Below are 19,993 nucleotides of genomic sequence, written 5' to 3'. Positions count from 1 at the left end.
TACTGTACCAAGCGTATGAGCGCTTTAAGCGTATGAGTATATACGACTTATTATGTAATGCTAATGTTCGAGTATGTATTTAAATATACGTTGCTATTTATTTGTTTGATTTGTTGTGAAGATGATTTGTTGTTAAATCTCGGATGATATTCATATCGCATTTACTAAACACATTCTGCATCTTGCATCATACTGGCGTGGTGTAATTGTCACTGACATCTACTTAACTTCTCGGGTTAGTTTTCCATGACAAAAAGATAAAACTGTACACAAATAAACAAGATATACCACCTACAAATCAAGTAACAAGTGCATCCTTTGTGTTCTTATTCTTTCTATAATGAATCATAGGTCTGTAGCAGAATATTATTTTTTAGAATGATTTTTTGCAAAACATTAAATTTTGTATTCTGTATGATGACTGACAGTGGACACATAAGTTTTAGCAAAACCCCTAGTTTCTTGCAGGCCAAATCAAATGTACTTGCATACCAACTTGAGTCTACTATAGGGACAACCAAGCAAAGCAATGACTATGATAAAAACATTTTATCCAGGCCACCTCTCCTTGTTCTAGCTGTGTTTATTTTCTCTCAAATGCAATGACAAAGACTCTCTGTTTTGGCTTGTATTATTGGTAATTGCTGCTTAAAGGTTATGAGTATACAGTAATGCATAATTGCACTGACCTTTGTACAGTTGCAACCTATACTGTAATTGATAAAACATATGCTACTGTCATAACAAAAGAAGGGCAAATGCTCCAAATCAAGGATTGTCAGGCTCTGCATCTTTTGGATTTGGTTTTCTATAAATAGATTAAGGCTTGGATGAATTTGCAGCCCCAATGGTAAATCTCATCATGATTAAGACAATAATCTATATCTGTTTCAATAAAACAACCAGTTTAGGGCTATTACACTTTATTGGTGTCAAAGTCAAAAAGAACACAAATATATCTGCACAAATATCAACATAAATTATACATTGTATAATTCTGACTGCTTCCATGAGATGGGTACCAGGTGATCAACCACAGTTAATCATCAGGTGTTGATTTATGGGACTGGTCAATCAAATTCTTGTCAAGCGTCTCAACAATGAACCATGGGCCATCTCCTTTGCTTCTCATTTGTCTCCTAACCTCCAGTTCTCTTAGTCTGTGAGCAAGGAAATCATGTATTAGGCTGTATAAAATAAAAATTAAGTTCAACAAGCAATGATCCAGTGTCTACATATGGTATCCTTACATGGATTTGCTACATACTCTAAACACATCTTCAAATAAAATTAAAATAGGTGGCTAATCAAACTGAAAATTAACATTCATGTTTGGTTAGCTTTGATGGTTCTGGTCTATACCCGTGTGAAAAAAATGCAAGTGTTTGGATATATAGATATAATCTATTCAACCAACAGAATTAAATTAGGATCATTATGAGTTGGCATCTTGAATATAGATTCAAGCCAGTATTACACTCTTCTACTTTCATGCTGAAGCCACAGGGTAGTGGACAGTCACACACCATAATACAATTTAAAAGGACATAAATCTGAAGCTAGTTCTATACCCTACAAATGTGATAATATGAAATGTATGAAACTATCATGAACATAATACAACTAGTTCTTCATCCAACTGCAGAAAACTTTTCTGATAAAATACGACATATATTGGAACCTATAACCATTAATGGCTCACCTCATTTCAGCCTTCTCAGCCTCAATGTGAATAAGTGCCATCACCTTCTCATAGTCTTTCACTGGGTTGTCATAGATATTTCGGGAAATCCATCTAGTAATGGGATGCTTGGATAAAACAAATTAAGAAAACTGTTAACACAAAGCACATACAATTTTAAGATCTTATTTTTTTCTGTCTGAACAGACAGAAAGAGTCTATTAGACAGATACTTTTATTTCTGACTTTTACATAAACTGACCACCTTTGTTTTTGTACACTGAAATAATAGAACAAAGTAGCACATGAAATATTATACCTTGTAGTACTCCCAGTACTCTGGTTCATAGCCCTCAGGAATTTCAGCCAACTCAGCTTCCCCTATTAGACAATGACCAAATGTTCAATTTATTGAAGTCATGTCCTTAAACACCAGATCAAAGAAGTATTGAAAATGTAAGGCCAAAACTCATCGGAGTATCCAATGCACCTCCATGTTATAACTACACAAAAGCTTCAACAAAAGATATCTAGAAGACAGAACATGTGCAATTGACAGAGTTAGAGAGACAGGGAGACTCACCAATGAAAACATTCACAAAGGTGACAAATGCTGCAGTGGGGATCCCAGTAAGTAGTATGTAAAATTTCTGGTACAACAGAAAAACAAACAAGTAAGAAACTTTTGAATTGTGTAGAAATTGGAGGGTTTTTTTTAAGTCTAATATTACACTGTCTTTTGATTCTCATCTTTACAGTGAAACAATTTACAAGCAGCTCTTTAGGCTGAAATGAACATAGATGCACAATAAGTCAAATAATTGTCATCTTTTCCTTACCAGTAAATGTAAAAATCTTTTGTCATAGAACTTGGTAGGTTTGATGACAAACATCCTCTTCCCGTGACTTCCATAACGCACAGCAACTGTTAATGGAGCATGTGCAAGTGAAATTACAATGTCATGTTTTCTGCACAGGTGAGAGGAAATCTTTCAAAAATGTCACAGAAGACGACAAAATGGGTAATTAAAACAGAGGCACAAATGTTCACAAATACAAAAAACAACAAAAGCCTTCAGAAAGTAAAGGGATGGACACAAGGAATCACTAGCCATCATCTGTGAGGAAACCGATCTGGAGCTGTTTGTTTGTTTGTTACAGTGACAGAACGCTAGGGAAGGTCTAACGCTAGCTAGCAAAGCTAACTGACATGTTTTGTATAGCTAGTCTGATATCTTTAGCTTTAAAGTAAGATTACATTTATCCAAGCAGCAATAACTAGTTTTCCACATCCTATCCTGGGTGGAAAGAGAAGAAAGCTTCAGCAATCGGCAACTATCTGGCGCTAGGTTAGCTAAGATAGCTTAGCTCGAATATTGCAAGGACAAGGTCACTGCTAATAATGAAACGTTTGCAGCTGTACGTGACGATATCCCAGAAATAAACAAAGTGTATTTACCTTGTTCAGAGCAAACCACTGCCCTGGAAAGTAGACCCAACGAGTGATTTGCCCGTTTCAAAGGGTTTAATCTAGCTGCGACGGCCACCGCCGTCCGTAACACACTCATGGCCACCATGTCTGTTTGGGTAATGCATTACCAAGAGCTGGGGCCTCACCCAGCACATGAAGCCAAATTAGTCATTGATGTTTGGGGCATAGTATTACATGCTCGCCGCCATAAACTGCAGTATTCCTTTGGAAGTTGGCAGATTTTAATATATTGCAATATATAAATCTCACATATGTATGCAGTCACAAAGAGTCAGAAATTATGCGTAAATGCTGGTATGAGAAGACATGCAAACGATGTTTGAGTATAAAGTTACTTTCTAGTTGTTAAGAAAAAGAAAGAACACTTAGAAATATATATGTTCTTCCGAGTAACCATTGAAATTTGTTTGGGTTCCAGAAATATCAAGAAAACCTTTGCCACAAAAAATAACTCCAAGGTTTTGGACCCAGAGTGAATTTGTGGAATCTACAGTGCATATAATGCCATACATAGGCTATATACTTTATTGATAAAACGCTGAAGACTGCAGAAAATACATTTATGTCATTTGTCACTAAGGTTAAACGCACAAGAAATAAACTTGAGTTTACTTGGCTAACTTAAATCACGTTTATGAATCATGTTTTGTTCAACAAAGCCTAGGTGAGTTAAGATTTACTTCGTGTTATAACCCTTGGGTAGGTATTATAGCCAGGCCAACCTGAGAACGCTTGAGCTTGAAGTTTGATATGTCTGGCAACCCTGGTTTGTCGCTAAGGTTTAACGCACAAGAAATAAACTTGTTTGGGTTTTTTTGGCTAATTCCAGTCACCTTTGTAAACGCAGTTTTGTTCAAGAAAGTCTGAGTAAATTCAAACTTACGTCCTGTTGTAATTAGGGGATGATATCTGCTTTACGGCCATGTCAACACAAGAACGCCTGATCCTTAGGTTTGATACATCTGGCAACCCCGGTTAACGTTGACATTGCTATTCAAGATGGCGACAGCCACTGCATGCCGTCTTGCTGCTGTTTGCAGACAATTTCAACGCGTTGTTAAAATACCCTTGCCGACAAAAGCTCAGTATTCATCACCGGCATTGGGAAACTATCATTACTGTGCGCAGAGGTAATACTACCATCTTAACTGCAAGCCAGTCATTGCCAGTTTAACCAAATTATTGTTAGCAAGGTTAGCAAGCCAGGAAACTAAGAACGCAATGAATGTAATGAATGAAAGCATCTAGCGTCATTAAGTGTCTGTATTGTGCACTTAATAAACTGTTTTATCCAAATTACTGAACGAAATGATTATCTTTTTCGTTTCAGCCGCCCTGTGCAGTACCGATTTCTCCATACGTCCTCGAGCAGATGGGGCCTTGAAGAGTTCTTTGACTTGCCCGAAAATTGGGGCGAAGCAACAGTTAAATCAGGTTGGCTTAATTGAGTTGTGTGACAACTATAAAGGCCTAATAGTGTGGAATAAGCGATGTGACGTGCTCATATTAACAAAAATTAATAGCTTTTCTTTTCTGCGGCATTCATAGGTGCTCCATGGACTTCCAAACATCTTAGGTCGAAAAGCAACGAAGACTTGCACAAGCTGTGGTAATATTTGTCTTATTTACATACAGGTTTCTTCTGATATAAGACTCTTTAACGAGTCGTGTCTTTGTCACAGGAAACAACACTGAGATGTGATGTTCATAGTGGAGTTCCAAAAGAGTGTACTATCATAGTAAACAAGTCCTTATAACATTGGAATACTAAACAGTTATATATCCTTTAAAATGCAGTTGTCTTTTGGCATGTCATCAAGTAATTGGTGCCTAATGATGGTTTGCTGAATAGGTGGCAAGTTTGCATACGAGTTTGGTAGTTCATTGTTTGTGTCCCCTTGTTACTTATAAAATTTAGCAATAGAAAGGTATGTTGACATTCTAATTTGAAGTTTACATAGCTAAAGTATATTTGAGATTTCTGCACAATTCTTTATCATGCTCAAATATGTATATGTCTTTTTTTTATTATTATTAGACCAATCATTTTTGATGCTGTGTAGTGCAGTTGCATGTTTCCAGAGAGTTAAGAACCACAGCTACAACTGTCAGACTAGTGCATTGTTGTGAAGGGCCTTTTCAGACACAACACTCCTTTTTTTTTTTTCCTTTTAAATAGATAGGTAGTTTATTTTACATGTAACACTGTCAGGATTGGGTGATTTTATTTTCCAGGTATGTTCTTCTAAAGGAAAAGAACATGTTACTAACAATTCAACAAGAATCAAAACGGCAGTGTGTTCAAATGCCCAGTCCAGAACGCATCAAGAAGGTAAATGTATGCCTTAAAGCTCAGACGGACCCTTTTAAAAAGCTGTTAAATAGTTGAACTGTTAAATATCCTCAGATTTCATGATTCCAGAACCTACTCAAGCTGGAATTCTACACACATTTATATTGCTTCACATCTGACCTATAGCATGCATTTAATAGGTTAACAGGTCTATGCAGAGGCTTGACGGTGTTGTGAAGGAGAGAGAAGATGCTCTTCGTTTACTACAGACAGGGCAAGAAAAAGGGAGGCCAGGAGAATGGAGGAGAAATGTTTTTGGCAAAATGTTCTGGTAAGTAGAATTATATTTGGTCCTGGCCTAGATCTAATTTTCTGTGATCAGAACAGAGCAGTTGCAAAGTTTTGTGGTCTTTTATACTCTCTTTTTCAGGTACCGTTTTAGGGAACATCCTGTTCCTTGGTACATGAACAAGATATACAAAAGGAAACGTTTCTACACACCATTATTTGTTGCCCCTTACACAAGGTAAAGTAAAAAAAAATGCAACACTTGCACTGTATATGAACACTGAAATTGCACTGTCTAGTATAACACCAGATATTCCATCTTACTTCCTATTTCCAGGATAAGTCTTGAGAAACACCTGCGGAGTAAAATGAGGAGAGAAAGGAAAGAGAAACAAAATCAAAAGAAGCTGTCTGCGATGTTTTCTAAAAAGACTGCACAGATATGAATGACTACAGCCAAATATCACCATCTTTTGCTGTTCAGCTAATAGTCCATATGTTCTAACCAGCTCTTTGTGCTGGGATGGATCTGTTGTCTGTTAGTGAATTTACCATGTAAAGCAGATGTGACTAAACATTGTAGATAAGGGCTTAACTGAATAAAATATTAAATATCAATTGTATAACTGTGTTTATACTATTATAAAATTGAGAATGAAACTCAGTAAAAAGCCAGTTTTAGCATTGTGCATGTATTTCATAAAGCTTTTAAAGGTTATTGTTTGTTGTATTTAAAAGTTGATTTTTAGGAGTGATGACCACACTGCACACCTCAGTTTACAAGGCAATAACTACATACTGATATAAAAGTGTGAAACTTAAATTTCAAAATTTAAAATGCCCAAAGCTGATAAACAACCATTTTCACAACCAAGTGTGAACAAAACATACAAAATTGTAACAAAAATCTTTATTTTTCAAAACGGCCAATCAATAATTAAAAACTTAAATGATAATTTGCCATGGAACTCAGTCCTAACAGTGTGTATTGTTTACTCCTGTAATTGTCCTGCAACTGATTTGAAATTGGATTACAACTGCATATGTACCAAAAGACTTGGAATTATCTAAAATACAGATGGTTAGAAACGCTGAAGTGCCAAATGTAATATAAAAATACTGAGTGTAGAAAAGCAGGAGACCATGGCAATTAGAGAGTTATAAAACAAGAAACCAAGTATAAGAAAGCGGGACTCTTTTTTTTTTTTTGTATTGGAATAATACAAGTGTCCTTTAAGTTCCTGAGTCCACTAAGAAGGCTTTTACTACCAGAGGTGGTGGTGCTCTCTTCTCTAGAAGATTGAAGGACAAGCAGTCACAGGAGGGGTTGGTCAAGGGCATTTCCTGTCAACACACTGTTTACCCCCTTCCTCATACTCCTGCTTTGAAATCCACATTTGTTGAAATGTACCCTAAAGAAGACAAAAATATTACATCAAGCGTTTGCTAGACAGCACACACTGGTTGTCGCTGTCATCAGTGGAAACACTGCAGTACACTACATGATGTTAAGACACAATGTGCTTAGTACCCACCAGGGAAGCCAGAATGGAACCTCCAATCCAGGCACTGAACCTACGCTCCACAGTTGTATTGTTGGCTATTAACTTTAAGCGCATGCTCTGTAAAGTATACAGAATTAATTAAGAATTCATTACAGTTTTGGCACATACAGTAAACAAGAAATCACTAAAAAAAAAATAGTTTTATATTTTTTCTCTCTATCTACATAGTGGTTTGTGAGCTAAAATGAGCTCTGGAGTTAATTCTAGATGACATTTATCTGTTGTCATAAATCAAAAAAAGCAACATTCTTGACTGGTTAAGGTGCCCGATCTAGACATCCATGAACATGCATTTTAACGGAAATCCCCCAGAAGATTCTAAAACAAAAAGGAGTCTAAATGTAGCTGGCAGAAGAGTTTGATGGGTGATGTTATCTGAGGGTCACAGACAGTCAATCATTACATAGTACCTGCAACTAAACTAATAATAATGTGGAGCATTTTATTTAAGGTTCTGTTAAAATCTCCAATTAAGCATGGTCTCCTAAAGTAGGCAATAGCACTAACCGGTGGAGTCTTCTGAGAGAGTTCTCTGTTTAGTCTGTCTGTAAATCCTTGGATGAGGGTGTTTCCTCCAGTAACTATTACACTGCCGTACAGACCCTGAAAAAAAGCACTGCCGTCAGTATCAGTTCAATTGCATTTATACTGATGCCACATGGTCCAAACATAAGCATTCTGTACTTTATACATTTAAAACTAATATACAACAAAAGTAAATTATGAAGTTATAAAATCCTTTTATGAGCTATTCAGGATTCCTTGTATAATTGAAATAAGTAAAGCTTACTGGTCGGATGTCAATATCACACATGCCGACACTTGTAGTCACAACGTGGCCTACTCCCAGCATGGTGTTCCCTGATAGGCCCTGTGAAATGTGGAGACAGGCGACTTGTAAGACTATAACCCCAAATGGAAAAAGAAATAAAAATACTAGAGGAATTTGATGAGCAGTACTCACCTTTGCATTGGATGGGTCAAAAAGCCCCTCTGGAATCTTCAGTCTTTCAGCTCCAAAGTCGCAGTTGTATCCGTTAGGAAGTTCATAATGAACAGTGGGCATCTGAGCAGCCACCCTGCAAAGCACCATTAGAGATATACTACTATACCTCTGTGAACAAAGGTTTTATTGTCTTTTCAAAATGCATGAACATGTTTTTTAAGTAAGTGGAGACAGGTTAATAAGAAATTTGTGCAGTCTGCTATGGTTGCATGAGAAGATAAACTGGACATACTGTTCATCATAAGGTGAATCTGAAACTTGCAAGACAGATGCCTGAAAATCTTGAATAACTGTCTGCAAGAATCAACAAAGCACGTGCATTTGTTAGAGCTTGTGTTATAATATTGCCAAAGTTAAGCAGCTGTAATTTTCTCCATGAATGTTTACTTGAACCATAATCCCAGACGCTTACATTACACATGTAGTTATGCCATGAACGTGTAACTTGAGGTAGTTTTTCCTTTTTCTTCCAGCTGGCTGGTGCACCTTCACGTACTGAGTCCTTAAATTATAATACCATATTGACAGATGCAACACAAATATGAGATCTGTTGTGAACAATGAATATAAAAAGCTAAAGTTAAATAATCTTGGCAAAACTGGTTTAACCAGTGAAAAGATACAGTTCAGGGTTTAATCGTCTGATCTATTCTCTCAGCATAAGATGAAGGTGACAAACCGATCTCGCCATATAAGCACATGGGAGAGGAGTTATGGCAAGATTAGACAATGAGATAAACAAACAAACAAACCACTTTACTCACACTCCACTTCCACACTGTGGAGTGTACCTTTCAGCTATGAAAAGACACAGAATGATAAAACAGACTGACTTAAATGGCTTACCTTTGATGCAATCATGTATGGAGGAATTATTTCAACATTTAATTCTTGAAACAGTTCTCTACACTGCATACTCATAAAGTCACCTGCAAGTGGAGACTTCACAATCCCTGTAAAAGCACAAAACATAAAGGGATCATTGTCAACATAACTAAATCCTTATCTCCACTGCAATGTCTAAAGCAGGTGGAATTAATCACCAGTGTATGGTGAGGTTATTAGATCATCTGCTCAGCTCCTATCACTCATTTTTGGTGTCTTCCTCTGCAAGAACCCAGCAACAGTCTTACAATGTACAGAAAATAAATGGAGACTCAAGAACAAAAGGTTTTTATTTAACATTATTTGCTGAAAGATAAAAGTTACTTGAACCACATGATGCAGACAGGGCAACTGAATTAAAAACAAGCAAAAGTGTTTTGGTGCTGCTTATGAAAGGCACAGCCTGATGATCTACCCCATTTGTGCTTTTTACTCAGACCATTGGCGAGCCAAAACATTTGTAATATGCGACTGTCAGATCTGTCCTTGTTTATTTTCATGTTTTATGCCATTTTATTTGAATTCTTTGGTTTTTAATTTTTATTTTCTCATAATGTTTTGCCTACCCATTTTTATTGTATTTTTTTCTAACTTGAGACTTGCCGGTCAGCATTTCAGTTTCTTTTCAATGGACTAATTTCAATTTACTTTATCTCTTCAAACATGTATGAAAAATACTATATACATAAACAAATGCAAAAATTACTATCAAAATTTCATATAAAATCAGTCCATGTGTAAAAGATATTAAAATATTTGCAGTAGTATGCAAATATTCTATCAAGCAAAGACTTATGTGGAATGGTGCATACTATTCACTTAGCACTAGAATCAGTATGAGAAATATGCTCTTATCTCTCATATGCCATTTGTGAGAAAGACCTTTGACAAGAGTCCCCAAAAATTAAGCATTTTTAATAACTTGTCAAAACCTAAAACAATGAGACAAAAAGGCAATTTACCTTGCTGTAGGACATAACCATCATGCACTGGAATAGCAGTTGTGTGTGTTGCACCACTATCCAACACTAAACCCGTGGATCGCCCATTGGCAAATCTGAAATCATGCAAGTTAAAGAGTGCTACCACATCTACCAAATTTGGTCATACTAATAATATTTTATTACGCATCAGTTACTTTTAGCATGTGGATGGACTATGGCCTGAAGGGAAAAGCAGTTCATTTTAATAAATAACTCTATATAAAATAATACACAAATAATACTCCAGCGAAGCAATTTATCATAAAGGATACGCAGATAAGACTGCTGTTTTACATAAGAAGAAAGCAGGAATGTTATAATGCTCAAACATGAGCTCCGTCAGCTTCTCCCTCTTGGCTCGTGTGTTCCACTGCAAGCAAAGGACCAAGAGATGACTCATACATATCATTGGGCAGCATGTGTATTGATGATTTCAGAAACAAATTAGTTGAGGAACATGACAATGCAAGGGACAGACCGAGGCTTCCGACATTAGTACAGGATGCAAGCTTGGCTCAGATTTGAAGTGCATTTTGTAGGTGTGATCCAAAATGGCTTGAAAGCTGTCCCAGTCCTCAACTTGAGTGAGTGAGTGAGTGAGACCAAGGGAGGAAGAAAGAGATAAGGAAGTCACTGATGATGAAATGTATGCATAATCGAAAGGTTTATTTTTTTTGTATACTAATGACCAGGAAATTAAGAGTGTATTGTTTCTCACAATCAAAGAAGTATTTTCTTTATGAATTATAAACGTTGTTTTTCAAAAACATTCTAAAAGAATTAAAGAAAATTAAGAAAGAAAACAAACAAAAACTCACTCATGCCGTTTTTTAAAGGTGACATGACCTCCATGTTTTCCCGGGGCACCCTCAGCTGATTGGTGTCGATGTAGTACGTTGTGCCACTTTGTTTGCCCTTCTCCCCATCTGTTTCCATTGGAGTAGTACCATCGTCTCTGTCCAACGTCACTCCAATCACAGTAGGGAAATCAGCCTCCAAACAAACATTTTCCAATGAGACAAACATCAGGCATTTATTATGCAGTTCATTCCAGCTATGCGTGGACCAAGAGACTGTCCTCTGTGCAGAAAATGCGCACACATACCTTGGGGCAATCCTCTCCTGCATAGCCGGCTCTGACAGAGTAGGATCCAATGTCAAACACGAGGGCTCCTACTTCATCTTTTAGAGAGAAAAAAAGAGGGGGGGCGTTACAGCTGAGTGTTAAGACAAATTAATTTACTAACCATGCTAACACTACAACCGCGTTAGGTATGTTTAAATAACGCAAGTGTAGTGCATTAGGTCTACTGTCGGTCCACACGCCTTTAGGTTGCTAGCTAGCTAGCTAATAGCCGATCAAGCTGCCCAATGCATCTACTACGCAGAGCTCAGTCAAAATATTTGATAGACGGCTATATTTTTAGAAAAATAGGAAGAAGGTTGAGCAGACGCATAAAGAAATAAAACAACCTCGTTAGTTTAGCTAGTCAAGCTAAATCTCCAGATAGCAAGCAACCTAGCTAGCCTAACGCGGCGCACTCATTCATTTGATTTCCGATCTTCAAACTTACCCCCTCCATACACTCCGCCACTCATTATAACCGATGACAACTGTATGTGTGTATATATATATATAATTATTAGTAAATATGGTTAATTGTACAAAAACTCTATTACAAGGCCCCACGCTTTGTAGCTTCGTTTTCCTCTTTTAACGTAGAGGACTCATCACAACAAAGGAAACGCTCAGTCGTCTTCTTCTGTGGTACAATAACGTTGGCTCGCACTGGAAAACCTCATCATCGCCACCATCTGGTTTGGAAAGAAAGCTACTTCCTAACTGAGAGCTAGCTCCTAACTCTTATTTTATTTTATTTTATTTTTATTCACTATTCTTGGCGCCTATTCTGTAATTATTCTTGCCTTTTGTCATTTTTGTTGTTAATTTTTCTTGCTTGTCTGGCAATATTGTTCTCTTAACATTCATACTAATAAAGCTACTTTAATATTGTCTGTAGACTACAGATGGGATGGGTGTGTCTTTGATTCTAAATATGGACTACTTCTAATCCTAACCTAACCATAACTGTCTGTATATAGAGTAAAAACACGCTAAAAATCACTCTTATGTCCACTTATGAAATCAAAAATGCGTCCGTGCATTCTTTAAGCAGGATTTCCATACGCCTTCTTATAACGTTACCTCGAACACACGCCCACATGTGTGAAGCCTGCATTGATTAGGCTATTTCTGTAGATTTATGCCTAGTAGAGCCACGGTAAAGTTCGTCCTATTGTAGGAATAAAATCTCTATCAAAAATTTATTGGGTCCCCCAGAGGTTACACTGACACAAGTAAAAACACCAGCAACATCTCTGTCTGGTACACTCAACACCAGTAACGTCATGTCAGTGCCAATGTGTTAAAAGTGGTCCACAATCAAAATTATTTCTAGACAATGAATAGAACAGATGAATGGCTGCATGGTAACAGGTAATCTGAGTAGATGCAAAATTGTTATTTCTTATCCAACGGATGGAGTGTACGATGCTTCCTCTTGCATGCATTGTGCATATCATTTGACTACAGCATCAACTTTGGAGCCAGTACCACTTATGTCCGCCGAGTGTCCCCCTTGGGCGGCGATGGGCGCTGTTTATATCAGCATGCAAACAGACGCCTAGTTTAACATACAGTGATACCGAAACAGCAGCATGGCGAGTAGGGATAGAGTACAGACTTTCTCACAGGCACCAAGAACAAAATCATTATTATCATTATCATGTATTGGAATTTTGAGAGTTTTATTTATTGCAATAATTCACGTGGCGCAGGCGAACAAGCAAGGTGAGTTTTATAAGGCTTACTTATACGTTGAGGGGGCATCTTGAGGGTTGATATTTCGGGGGTTATATATCATGTATCTAGATGCTACTTCACTGCAGGCTATCAAGTTAGCTAGCTAGCTAGCTAGGTAGAATGCTGTATTAGGTTAGAGGAGCGCTAACTTTTTATGTTTTTTACGTCTTTTATGTATTTTAGTGAGCAAATCGTTGAAAATATTTCCTTACAAAGTCGAAAAAGCAATAGGGTTAGTGTCCATGATAAAAACTTAATAATTTGGAGGGTAGCTAGCTAACCTCGTTAGCTGAGTTAATGGGTGCCAACTCATACGTTTGGTCATGTTAGTTAAAGCTAGGCTAGTTGGCTAGCTAGTATTTGTCCATAAAATCGATTAACTTGTTTGTTGAGAGCATAGTTATATCAATTTAAGAGGCGTTTACGCTTTTTTGACGCACATTGTTTGAATAAGGTTTTTTTCGGAATATATTTAAATGGCGTTTTGCTTAATACATCGGCTGAGGCTAATTTGCCAGTTTAGGTTTTAGGTCGACAGCTCCTTTGCTAACGATAGCGGTAGGAGACAAGCAGCAATATGAGAAAGCTGTCTTATAAAACCTGGGTCTTTTAAACACGCCAGTCCGATTTCAGTGTTGGGGTGGTTTTGCTGCAGTTTGACACCTCGACAGTCTTCGTACTGTCAGCTAGTTTAGCTGGTTTAGCTAAGCACCAGAGTTAGACTGAGGCATAGTTTAGGCCTGTGTTGTCAGTAATGACATGTCATGTCAACCCATCTGGGAGATGAGGCGGAGGTTACTGATATTCATGATAGAGGTTTTATTTGCCTTCAGACATTAATATTTCCTCGTGACCGGTCTGTTTCCTTGGCTAAAATCTTAAGATTTTCTGAAATTAAAACGTTATTTTAATTTAATCTTAGACTTGGATTGTTTCGTGAATTGATAAACTGGCGTGATGTGTACTCTTATAAGAATTCTTCTTATTCTTATTATATACCTACGACTTATGTTTTTTACTGAGTTATCTTAGCTGGTTTATATTTCCTAAGTGCTATTACGTTTTAGCGCATTGTTAGCTGCATATCAGAACTTGATGAAATAAACGTATTCTTTGCAAGCTTCTTCCTGAAAAAGCATCATCACGCCAACAAAGTAACATTGCCTGCAAGCTAGTACATGTCGATGTTACTCAGGTGAAATGTAAAACCAGAGCTATTTTCCTGCTTACCTGAGGTCAACTACATTATAGGACCATACGCTGTCAACCCCTGTTAGCAGGGAAACTACATAGGTTACTGCATTATTTGACAAAGTTGCATTTGGAGCTACAAAGCAAATCAGTTATTAGTTGGATGCCCTTATGATGGGGTATAGGTGCTTACCTTTACATTGCATTTTCAGCATTTGGCAGATGTTTTGCGCCCATAGTGACTTGCATACGCTTATCAGTAGACACTAGGTGTACTCCCTGGGAATCAAACCCAAGGCTTTGGTGTAGTTAGCACCTTGCTCTAACTAATGTATTGGGTTAGCTACAGGAGTGCTTACAGAATTTGTGCAGGTTTTGTGAAGCTGGGAATCTCAGCGTAGAATATCTTTAACTCTGTGGTGCAGTTGGTGAAATGCCTGCATTCAAATACCATGGACAGCTTATGCCTGTTTTCCTCAGGGCTGCAAACATTTTTTGGTAAGCAGTTGTAGAGGAGTGTTTAAGGGACAGATATCCCTTGGTGATGTTAACCTACTCATGTTAGTACACTTCTCAAACAAACACTTGGGCAAATGTTTTCAAATGCTATTTCTTGTTAACTGGCACGAAAAAATGAGTTCTGGCCCATTCCACTGTGGATTCAGGTGTCTGCAGAAATTAAAAGCAGATGGATTATATACAGCAAACTGGCAGTTCTCTTAGACTATGTGACACTGAAAATAAGTATTCTGCAAATCAGCAAGCACATGTGATCTTAACCTGCAGGATGCTCACCCTGTTAGTTACCATACTTTGTACTCTGGCTCTTTTACTAGGTCAGGTGTAGAGCAACCCAAATGTGCTCACAACTTTTGCAGATGGGTACTTGCAAGTACTTACCATGATGGATTAGATATTGCAGCCATAATAATGGAGCAGCAGAACTTTGTGAAAGTTTCACAAGCTGAGCACTGAATAAGATGAATGCACTCACTGTTACTCACTGGATTATTTTTGAGGTTCGACTGAAGCTTGCATTAAGGAAACTGCAGCAACAAATGTGTTTTACTCACTCCACGGTATAATCTATTAAGTTGGATGATATGTAACATCCATTATCTTGGTGGTAACGGCTACAGTCTTCGATTTTGTGCATGTAACATATTTGTTCCATTGCCAAGATAATGTTGGCAATTGAAGTTTTTGTATATTGCCCTTTTGTTCCATTGACACACAGGACAAAAGGAAGGGGGGAAAACATGACTGATTTCATATTCTCCATGCTTAGCGCACAGAGTGTGTGTTCAACATTTTGTTTTAGTAGGGAAGGAGAGTTGGTTTACCATTTAAATTGCTTCAGAATGAAATGGGGAAGGATTAAAGACAGATTATACAAGTCCTGCTTCCACCTATGATGTGCTAAGTAGTAATTTGTTTAATTTCTCCTGCTTGTATACAGCTTCTAAAGCACTAGTGTTTCTAAAGTATGATTCAAGTAATGATGAACAAGCATGAAAAAATATGTACATTATAATGGGGCATAGCCTCCATCTTTCCTAGAGTTTGCAAATGCTGTGCATGTTCAAGGGGAGGGGGTGGCAAACTACATTCAGAGAAGCAGGTCAGTTGTTTACAGCTGGAAGTGTTCATATTCCACGGAAAAAGAAACACTTCAGAGGGGCTGGAGAGGCGGAGTTCCCTGCAGCAACAGTAGCTGTTTGCAAATTGTATGAGATTATCAGAAGTCTGCATCCCGAGACTACTTGGGTGCGTGGAACTGGGGCATCTTCCTTGTGCTACACTGGTTCAGAATCCACAGCTATTACACTGCTGCTTCTGGAGTAGCTGAGTTGTACAAACTCTCTGCACCCTAGTCTTTCTGATTGCATATAGGCTGCTTTCCTATTTGTTTAAACAAATGTTTGCAATGGACCTGTAATCACGTACAGTTGCATTGTGTTTGAATGTCATCTTAGTGTAAATGTAGTCTCTCTACAAGCACGAGAAGAACAAATAAAAAAATGTGTTTTTGTTCTTCTGTAAATAATGTTAATTTTTTCCCCTATAGCTGTTTCATGAATCATGATTCATCATGCTGTGCCTATTTGCTTGATGAGTATAGTGTTGGAATATTATTACTTTAGGTCTTATTTTGCATTTGATCTGGACTGTAGGATACGTTTTCCAAAGTATAGTTTGATGTAGTCTGTAGTAGATGTTTACGGCTGTATTATTTATTAATCACAATAGTAATCTTATCAGTTTTGATACCATAGGACATTGCAACACACACAATCATAAACATTGAGCTTCCTGATCAATATCAGCTGTTCCTGTTGTGTTTTCTTTTACTATGTTGGTTAATCCAGGTATTCACATGATATGACAAGGTAAATTATTTTGGTCAAAAATAAAGGCTAGTCTTGAATGTTACATAAATGGTCATACTGTTTAATATGAAAGTTTGAGAGTCGGTGTAAAGCTGTATAGTTCTAATATAATTTTAAATTTTGTGTAGTTGCCTATATGAAGAACAAGGTTTGAGAATTGGTCTTAATTAGCCCATCAGAGAGATTTTTTAAATTAATTATTTTTTGCTCTTTGAGTGCAGTGCTGCTGGATCCCAAAGCTATGCATTTTATTATTAATGGTGAGACTTTTCATTTATGGAATGGTGATCCTCAATTCAAGAACCAAAAAATTACGCAAGATTATAAGGCACTTGCAAAGCAACGCCGTTTTGTCACAACATGGAAAGTTGTCCTTCACACCCCCTTCTTCTCTCTATTTCCTCTCTGATCCTTCAAAGGTTCTGTCTGTGCTCAGGCAGCCTATAGCTGTCCATAGCTCGATAATAGTAGTCAAGAATTATGATGAGGCACCATTGTGTAGGTATACCACATGAACTATAGATAGTGAAGGACCTTCATGTAATGCTGAATGAATCTTGAGTATATGATGCACGTTTGTGAGCAGGTGATGGTGTGACTAAATTTAGGGGTTGCTGCTGCTATTTGAAAAGCAGAATTTTATAATTTGACGGGAAAATAGAGGGGGAAAAACATGGAGCCTTAACCTTCTGTGGATGTCCTTCTCATGCACAGCTCTTGAATAATTCATTTGATATTTAATCATTAGCTTTGTTAGCATTTGAAATTTAATTGTTATTAATGATTCTTTTTTTTGTCCAATTCTGGTTGCATTTTCTCCCATATATTTTACAGAACCTTTTACAGTTAGCCTTGCACAAGAAAAAAACCTGAGCACAAAGAGCAATATTTCAAGAGCATCAGACTGACTTAAAGCGTGTAAAGGGGAAAGTGGGGCTGAGGATGTACTGCTGACCTGAAGTGCAACTGAAACAAAGCACAGCTCACGTAGTGCTTCTCTCAAGCAGATAGATGTCAAGAAGACTCTCCACTCACAAAGGAACTGGTGGTTGAGTGATTCATTTGGTTTGCATAATTTGTGTCTGTGCAGCAGAGTATGTGGTGGGGGGGGGACTAAGCTTTACAACTAGGCTATACACTTCCATGTTGATAAGAAAGGTGATGATTTGATAGGCCAATTTACAGTCAAATTATGTGCGATAGAGATGGTCCAGCACACACAAAAAAGGAAAAAAATGCATGTTAAATTATTTTGTTTCTTAAATCTGTGATCTTACATTTTGTATAATATTCTCACTCAGTTCAGTGAATTACACCTTTGGTCTGTAAATGCCCTTGGACTGTAAATGCCCTTGTTTTGTGCATATATATACCTCAGAACTGGACCTGGTCATACTTAAACTCCAGATCTGGACAGTGGGCTTGGATTACTGATGGAACAGCTAGCATATCTCTTTTTTTGTTTGTGTAGTGTTTTTCCTTTGTAGTTTTTGCAAACTTGGCAGTACTTGGCTCTCTCTCACTCATGCATTAACACAACAGCAGGGGCCATACAGGAACAGGCATGGCATGGGTTCTTAACATGGGGAAAACAATAGAATTACTCATACTCCAAATATTTTTTTTAAATGAGCTATTAAAAATTGTTTATTGACCAAACATGGTGCTCAAGAGCACAGTGCACGTATTGGAAATTAAAAGTCAGGTGACTGAAACCTTTTTATCAGACTTTCACTGATGAGAGTCTGGTGTCTGAAACATTTGCCATATTTACCACAGCATTTGCACTCTGCACACAAGCATGATATTTCCTGAATAAACAATATTTTAGATATAGCTTTTATGGTCTGTTTGGCTGTGTGCGTTTGTGCACCTGTGGTTTGTTTGTTTGTTTGTTTTGTTGTGTCATTCCATTTTTTTCACCATGTAGAGTTTTTTTGATGAGCTATGTATCCAAGTCTGGATCTTCTAAAAATGTAAAAGTTTCTTTAGAATTCACAATTCTTTCGGTTTTTGAATGGGTTCTTTTTAACCATTCATTGTGTCTGATGTGAGATCTGTTCAGTTTTAAATGAGTTTTTAAAAACATGCTTAAATTAGAAGTGAAAATGTTTGTCAATTATTACGCATTAAGATATATATTTCCCCACGTTTTGGACAAGGTAATCAAGTGAAATTTTATTTACTGGATAAATTAACATCCTTTGAGATTGTCTGTCTACATTTGGAATCAAAAATATAAACAGCAGAGAATTTCTTAAGATAAAAGAAAGCATTGGGAGGTCATGTTTTAGAAAATGTGTGTAACTAGGCATTTGAATGTGCTTTTTGGGGGTCAGTTAAAAGGCCTGAAATGGGCAAGATGCTGTGAATTAAAAATGTCAGGTAAGAGCTGACTAGAAAAGCCCATGCTGAATATAGTCGTGATTCATGAGCCTAAAACCCTCATAATCAGTTATCAGCTAGACGTTTACCCTCTCCTGTCTTTTCAGTGAGCCAGGGAGGAGTTGTTGCTTAGTGTTATAAGCAGGCAGAAGGATTGGGTCATTGTTAGATTTCTGCTTTATTTATTCTTCTTGATGTAGATAAACCTCTGGCAGTATTGTCTGAGTCCAAACGAGAAAAGGCTGTTTGGTGTGTTTTATGGGCTATGTAAACTTAAGTGAAAAGACTAGTTAACTTAATTGCTTGCCTACAATACATGCTGTGTATAGCTATACAAAGATTCCGGTCTAAAGCAGAGTTAACCATAGTTAACCATTAACAACCAATTAGTTAATTATTTGCAAATGTAGGCCAAACAATAATTTAATCATCTAAACTGCTTCAGGCAATTTCAACTATTTACAACTGAAGTCCATACTTTTATATGCTGTGTTTAAATTTAGTCTTATTTATTGCTCTAGCTATATGTGTGTAGAGATCAACATGAGTTGTCTGTCCCACTACAAAGTTTACTTTAATTGTACCAGCTATCTGGCTAATACTTGCATTAGAAGTGCAGTGTTTATAAAAGTGAACATGACAATTAAGTTTTATAGAGAGGCCATTCTTATGGTAATTAAATAATCTGTAATTAAAGAAAACTTACTCACTGGGTGCCATTGATGAAAGTTGGTACTGTGAGTATGGTCATGTAGATGAGGTTGTGCTACATAGCATGAGACATTCTGACTGCACACTGTCTAGAATTTAATTTTGTAGGGCCAGGATCATGGCGGGTGGGGGGGAGGAGAGACGAGACATTTGGAAACAGTGTCCAATAAATTGGACCTTTTTATGTTATGATGAAAAATGTGATAAATTGCCAGTTTGCCTCTGAAATTATATGGTTGATTCCTGGTTCAGTCTCTTGT

At 37.2% G+C, this 19,993-nt stretch overlaps 4 protein-coding genes across 10 annotated transcripts in view; 2 read left to right on the top strand and 2 right to left on the bottom strand.

The window, feature by feature from the left end:
- Window positions 1–906: 906 nt before the first annotated feature.
- Window positions 907–3,299, bottom strand: ndufb5 (NADH:ubiquinone oxidoreductase subunit B5). The gene is made up of 6 exons (XM_027013565.3): window positions 3,141–3,299; window positions 2,521–2,606; window positions 2,265–2,331; window positions 2,001–2,062; window positions 1,703–1,809; window positions 907–1,160 (listed from the first exon to the last, which is right to left on the bottom strand). Exons 1-6 carry the CDS (start codon window positions 3,256–3,258, stop codon window positions 1,040–1,042), a joined length of 561 nt encoding a protein of 186 aa, XP_026869366.2. The 5' UTR covers window positions 3,259–3,299; the 3' UTR covers window positions 907–1,039.
- An 848-nt stretch (window positions 3,300–4,147) lies between these two features.
- On the top strand, window positions 4,148–6,372 carry mrpl47 (mitochondrial ribosomal protein L47). The gene is made up of 7 exons (XM_027013599.3): window positions 4,148–4,303; window positions 4,504–4,607; window positions 4,722–4,782; window positions 5,409–5,505; window positions 5,667–5,797; window positions 5,897–5,992; window positions 6,092–6,372. The coding sequence occupies exons 1-7, from the start codon at window positions 4,173–4,175 to the stop codon at window positions 6,198–6,200; spliced, it is 729 nt and encodes a 242-aa protein (XP_026869400.2). The 5' UTR covers window positions 4,148–4,172; the 3' UTR covers window positions 6,201–6,372.
- On the bottom strand, window positions 5,971–11,942 carry actl6a (actin-like 6A). Of its 3 annotated transcripts, none has more exons than XR_014124707.1 (14): window positions 11,768–11,940; window positions 11,012–11,375; window positions 10,672–10,772; window positions 10,466–10,563; window positions 10,173–10,267; window positions 9,172–9,278; window positions 8,738–8,827; window positions 8,558–8,619; window positions 8,284–8,398; window positions 8,110–8,190; window positions 7,827–7,922; window positions 7,290–7,376; window positions 7,024–7,166; window positions 5,971–6,110 (listed from the first exon to the last, which is right to left on the bottom strand). XR_014124707.1 is itself a non-coding variant. In XM_027013598.3 (14 exons), exons 1-14 carry the CDS (start codon window positions 11,790–11,792, stop codon window positions 7,086–7,088), a joined length of 1,290 nt encoding a protein of 429 aa, XP_026869399.1. In that variant the 5' UTR covers window positions 11,793–11,942; the 3' UTR covers window positions 6,650–7,085. The 3 variants fall into 3 exon arrangements, 2 of the variants coding, with proteins under 2 accessions (XP_026869399.1, XP_081574604.1); XM_027013598.3 differs by lacking the exon at window positions 5,971–6,110 and having other exon boundaries at window positions 6,650–7,166; window positions 11,012–11,186; window positions 11,299–11,375; window positions 11,768–11,942; XM_081718478.1 differs by lacking the exon at window positions 5,971–6,110 and having other exon boundaries at window positions 6,650–7,166.
- A 934-nt stretch (window positions 11,943–12,876) lies between these two features.
- The window catches only part of tmem131 (transmembrane protein 131), a 35,035-nt gene continuing 27,918 nt past the window's right edge, over window positions 12,877–19,993 (top strand). For all 5 annotated transcript variants that reach the window (XM_081717209.1, XM_081717205.1, XM_081717210.1 and 2 more), the window contains exon 1: window positions 12,877–13,044. In XM_081717209.1, the coding sequence (XP_081573335.1) occupies window positions 12,912–13,044 (133 nt within the window). In that variant the 5' untranslated portion in view covers window positions 12,877–12,911. The remainder of the gene's footprint in view (window positions 13,045–19,993) is intronic.

Source organism: Electrophorus electricus, chromosome 7 (assembly GCF_041902795.1).
Source record: "Electrophorus electricus isolate QZ-2024a chromosome 7, ASM4190279v1, whole genome shotgun sequence".
NCBI lineage: Eukaryota > Metazoa > Chordata > Actinopteri > Gymnotiformes > Gymnotidae > Electrophorus > Electrophorus electricus.
This window is presented reverse-complemented; position numbering and strand designations above follow the sequence as displayed.

Excerpts from the sequence above, each read along its gene's own strand:
- ndufb5 (XM_027013565.3), bottom strand. The coding sequence starts at position 3,258 with ATGGTGGCCATGAGTGTGTTACGGACGGCGGTGGCCGTCGCAGCTAGA. Across the intron at positions 2,063-2,264 it reads CTTTGTGAATGTTTTCATTG|GGGAAGCTGAGTTGGCTGAA; the intron begins GTGAGTCTCCCT and ends ATTGTCTAATAG. Across the intron at positions 1,810-2,000 it reads AGTACTGGGAGTACTACAAG|CATCCCATTACTAGATGGAT; the intron begins GTATAATATTTC and ends GTTTTATCCAAG.
- mrpl47 (XM_027013599.3), top strand. The coding sequence starts at position 4,173 with ATGGCGACAGCCACTGCATGCCGTCTTGCTGCTGTTTGCAGACAATTT. Across the intron at positions 5,506-5,666 it reads GTCCAGAACGCATCAAGAAG|GTTAACAGGTCTATGCAGAG; the intron begins GTAAATGTATGC and ends TGCATTTAATAG. Across the intron at positions 5,798-5,896 it reads GTTTTTGGCAAAATGTTCTG|GTACCGTTTTAGGGAACATC; the intron begins GTAAGTAGAATT and ends TCTCTTTTTCAG.
- actl6a (XM_081718478.1), bottom strand. The coding sequence starts at position 11,321 with ATGCAGGAGAGGATTGCCCCAAGGTATGTGTGCGCATTTTCTGCACAG. Across the intron at positions 8,399-8,557 it reads GATTCACCTTATGATGAACA|GGTGGCTGCTCAGATGCCCA; the intron begins GTATGTCCAGTT and ends GGTGCTTTGCAG. Across the intron at positions 7,377-7,826 it reads TCTCTCAGAAGACTCCACCG|AGCATGCGCTTAAAGTTAAT; the intron begins GTTAGTGCTATT and ends TATACTTTACAG.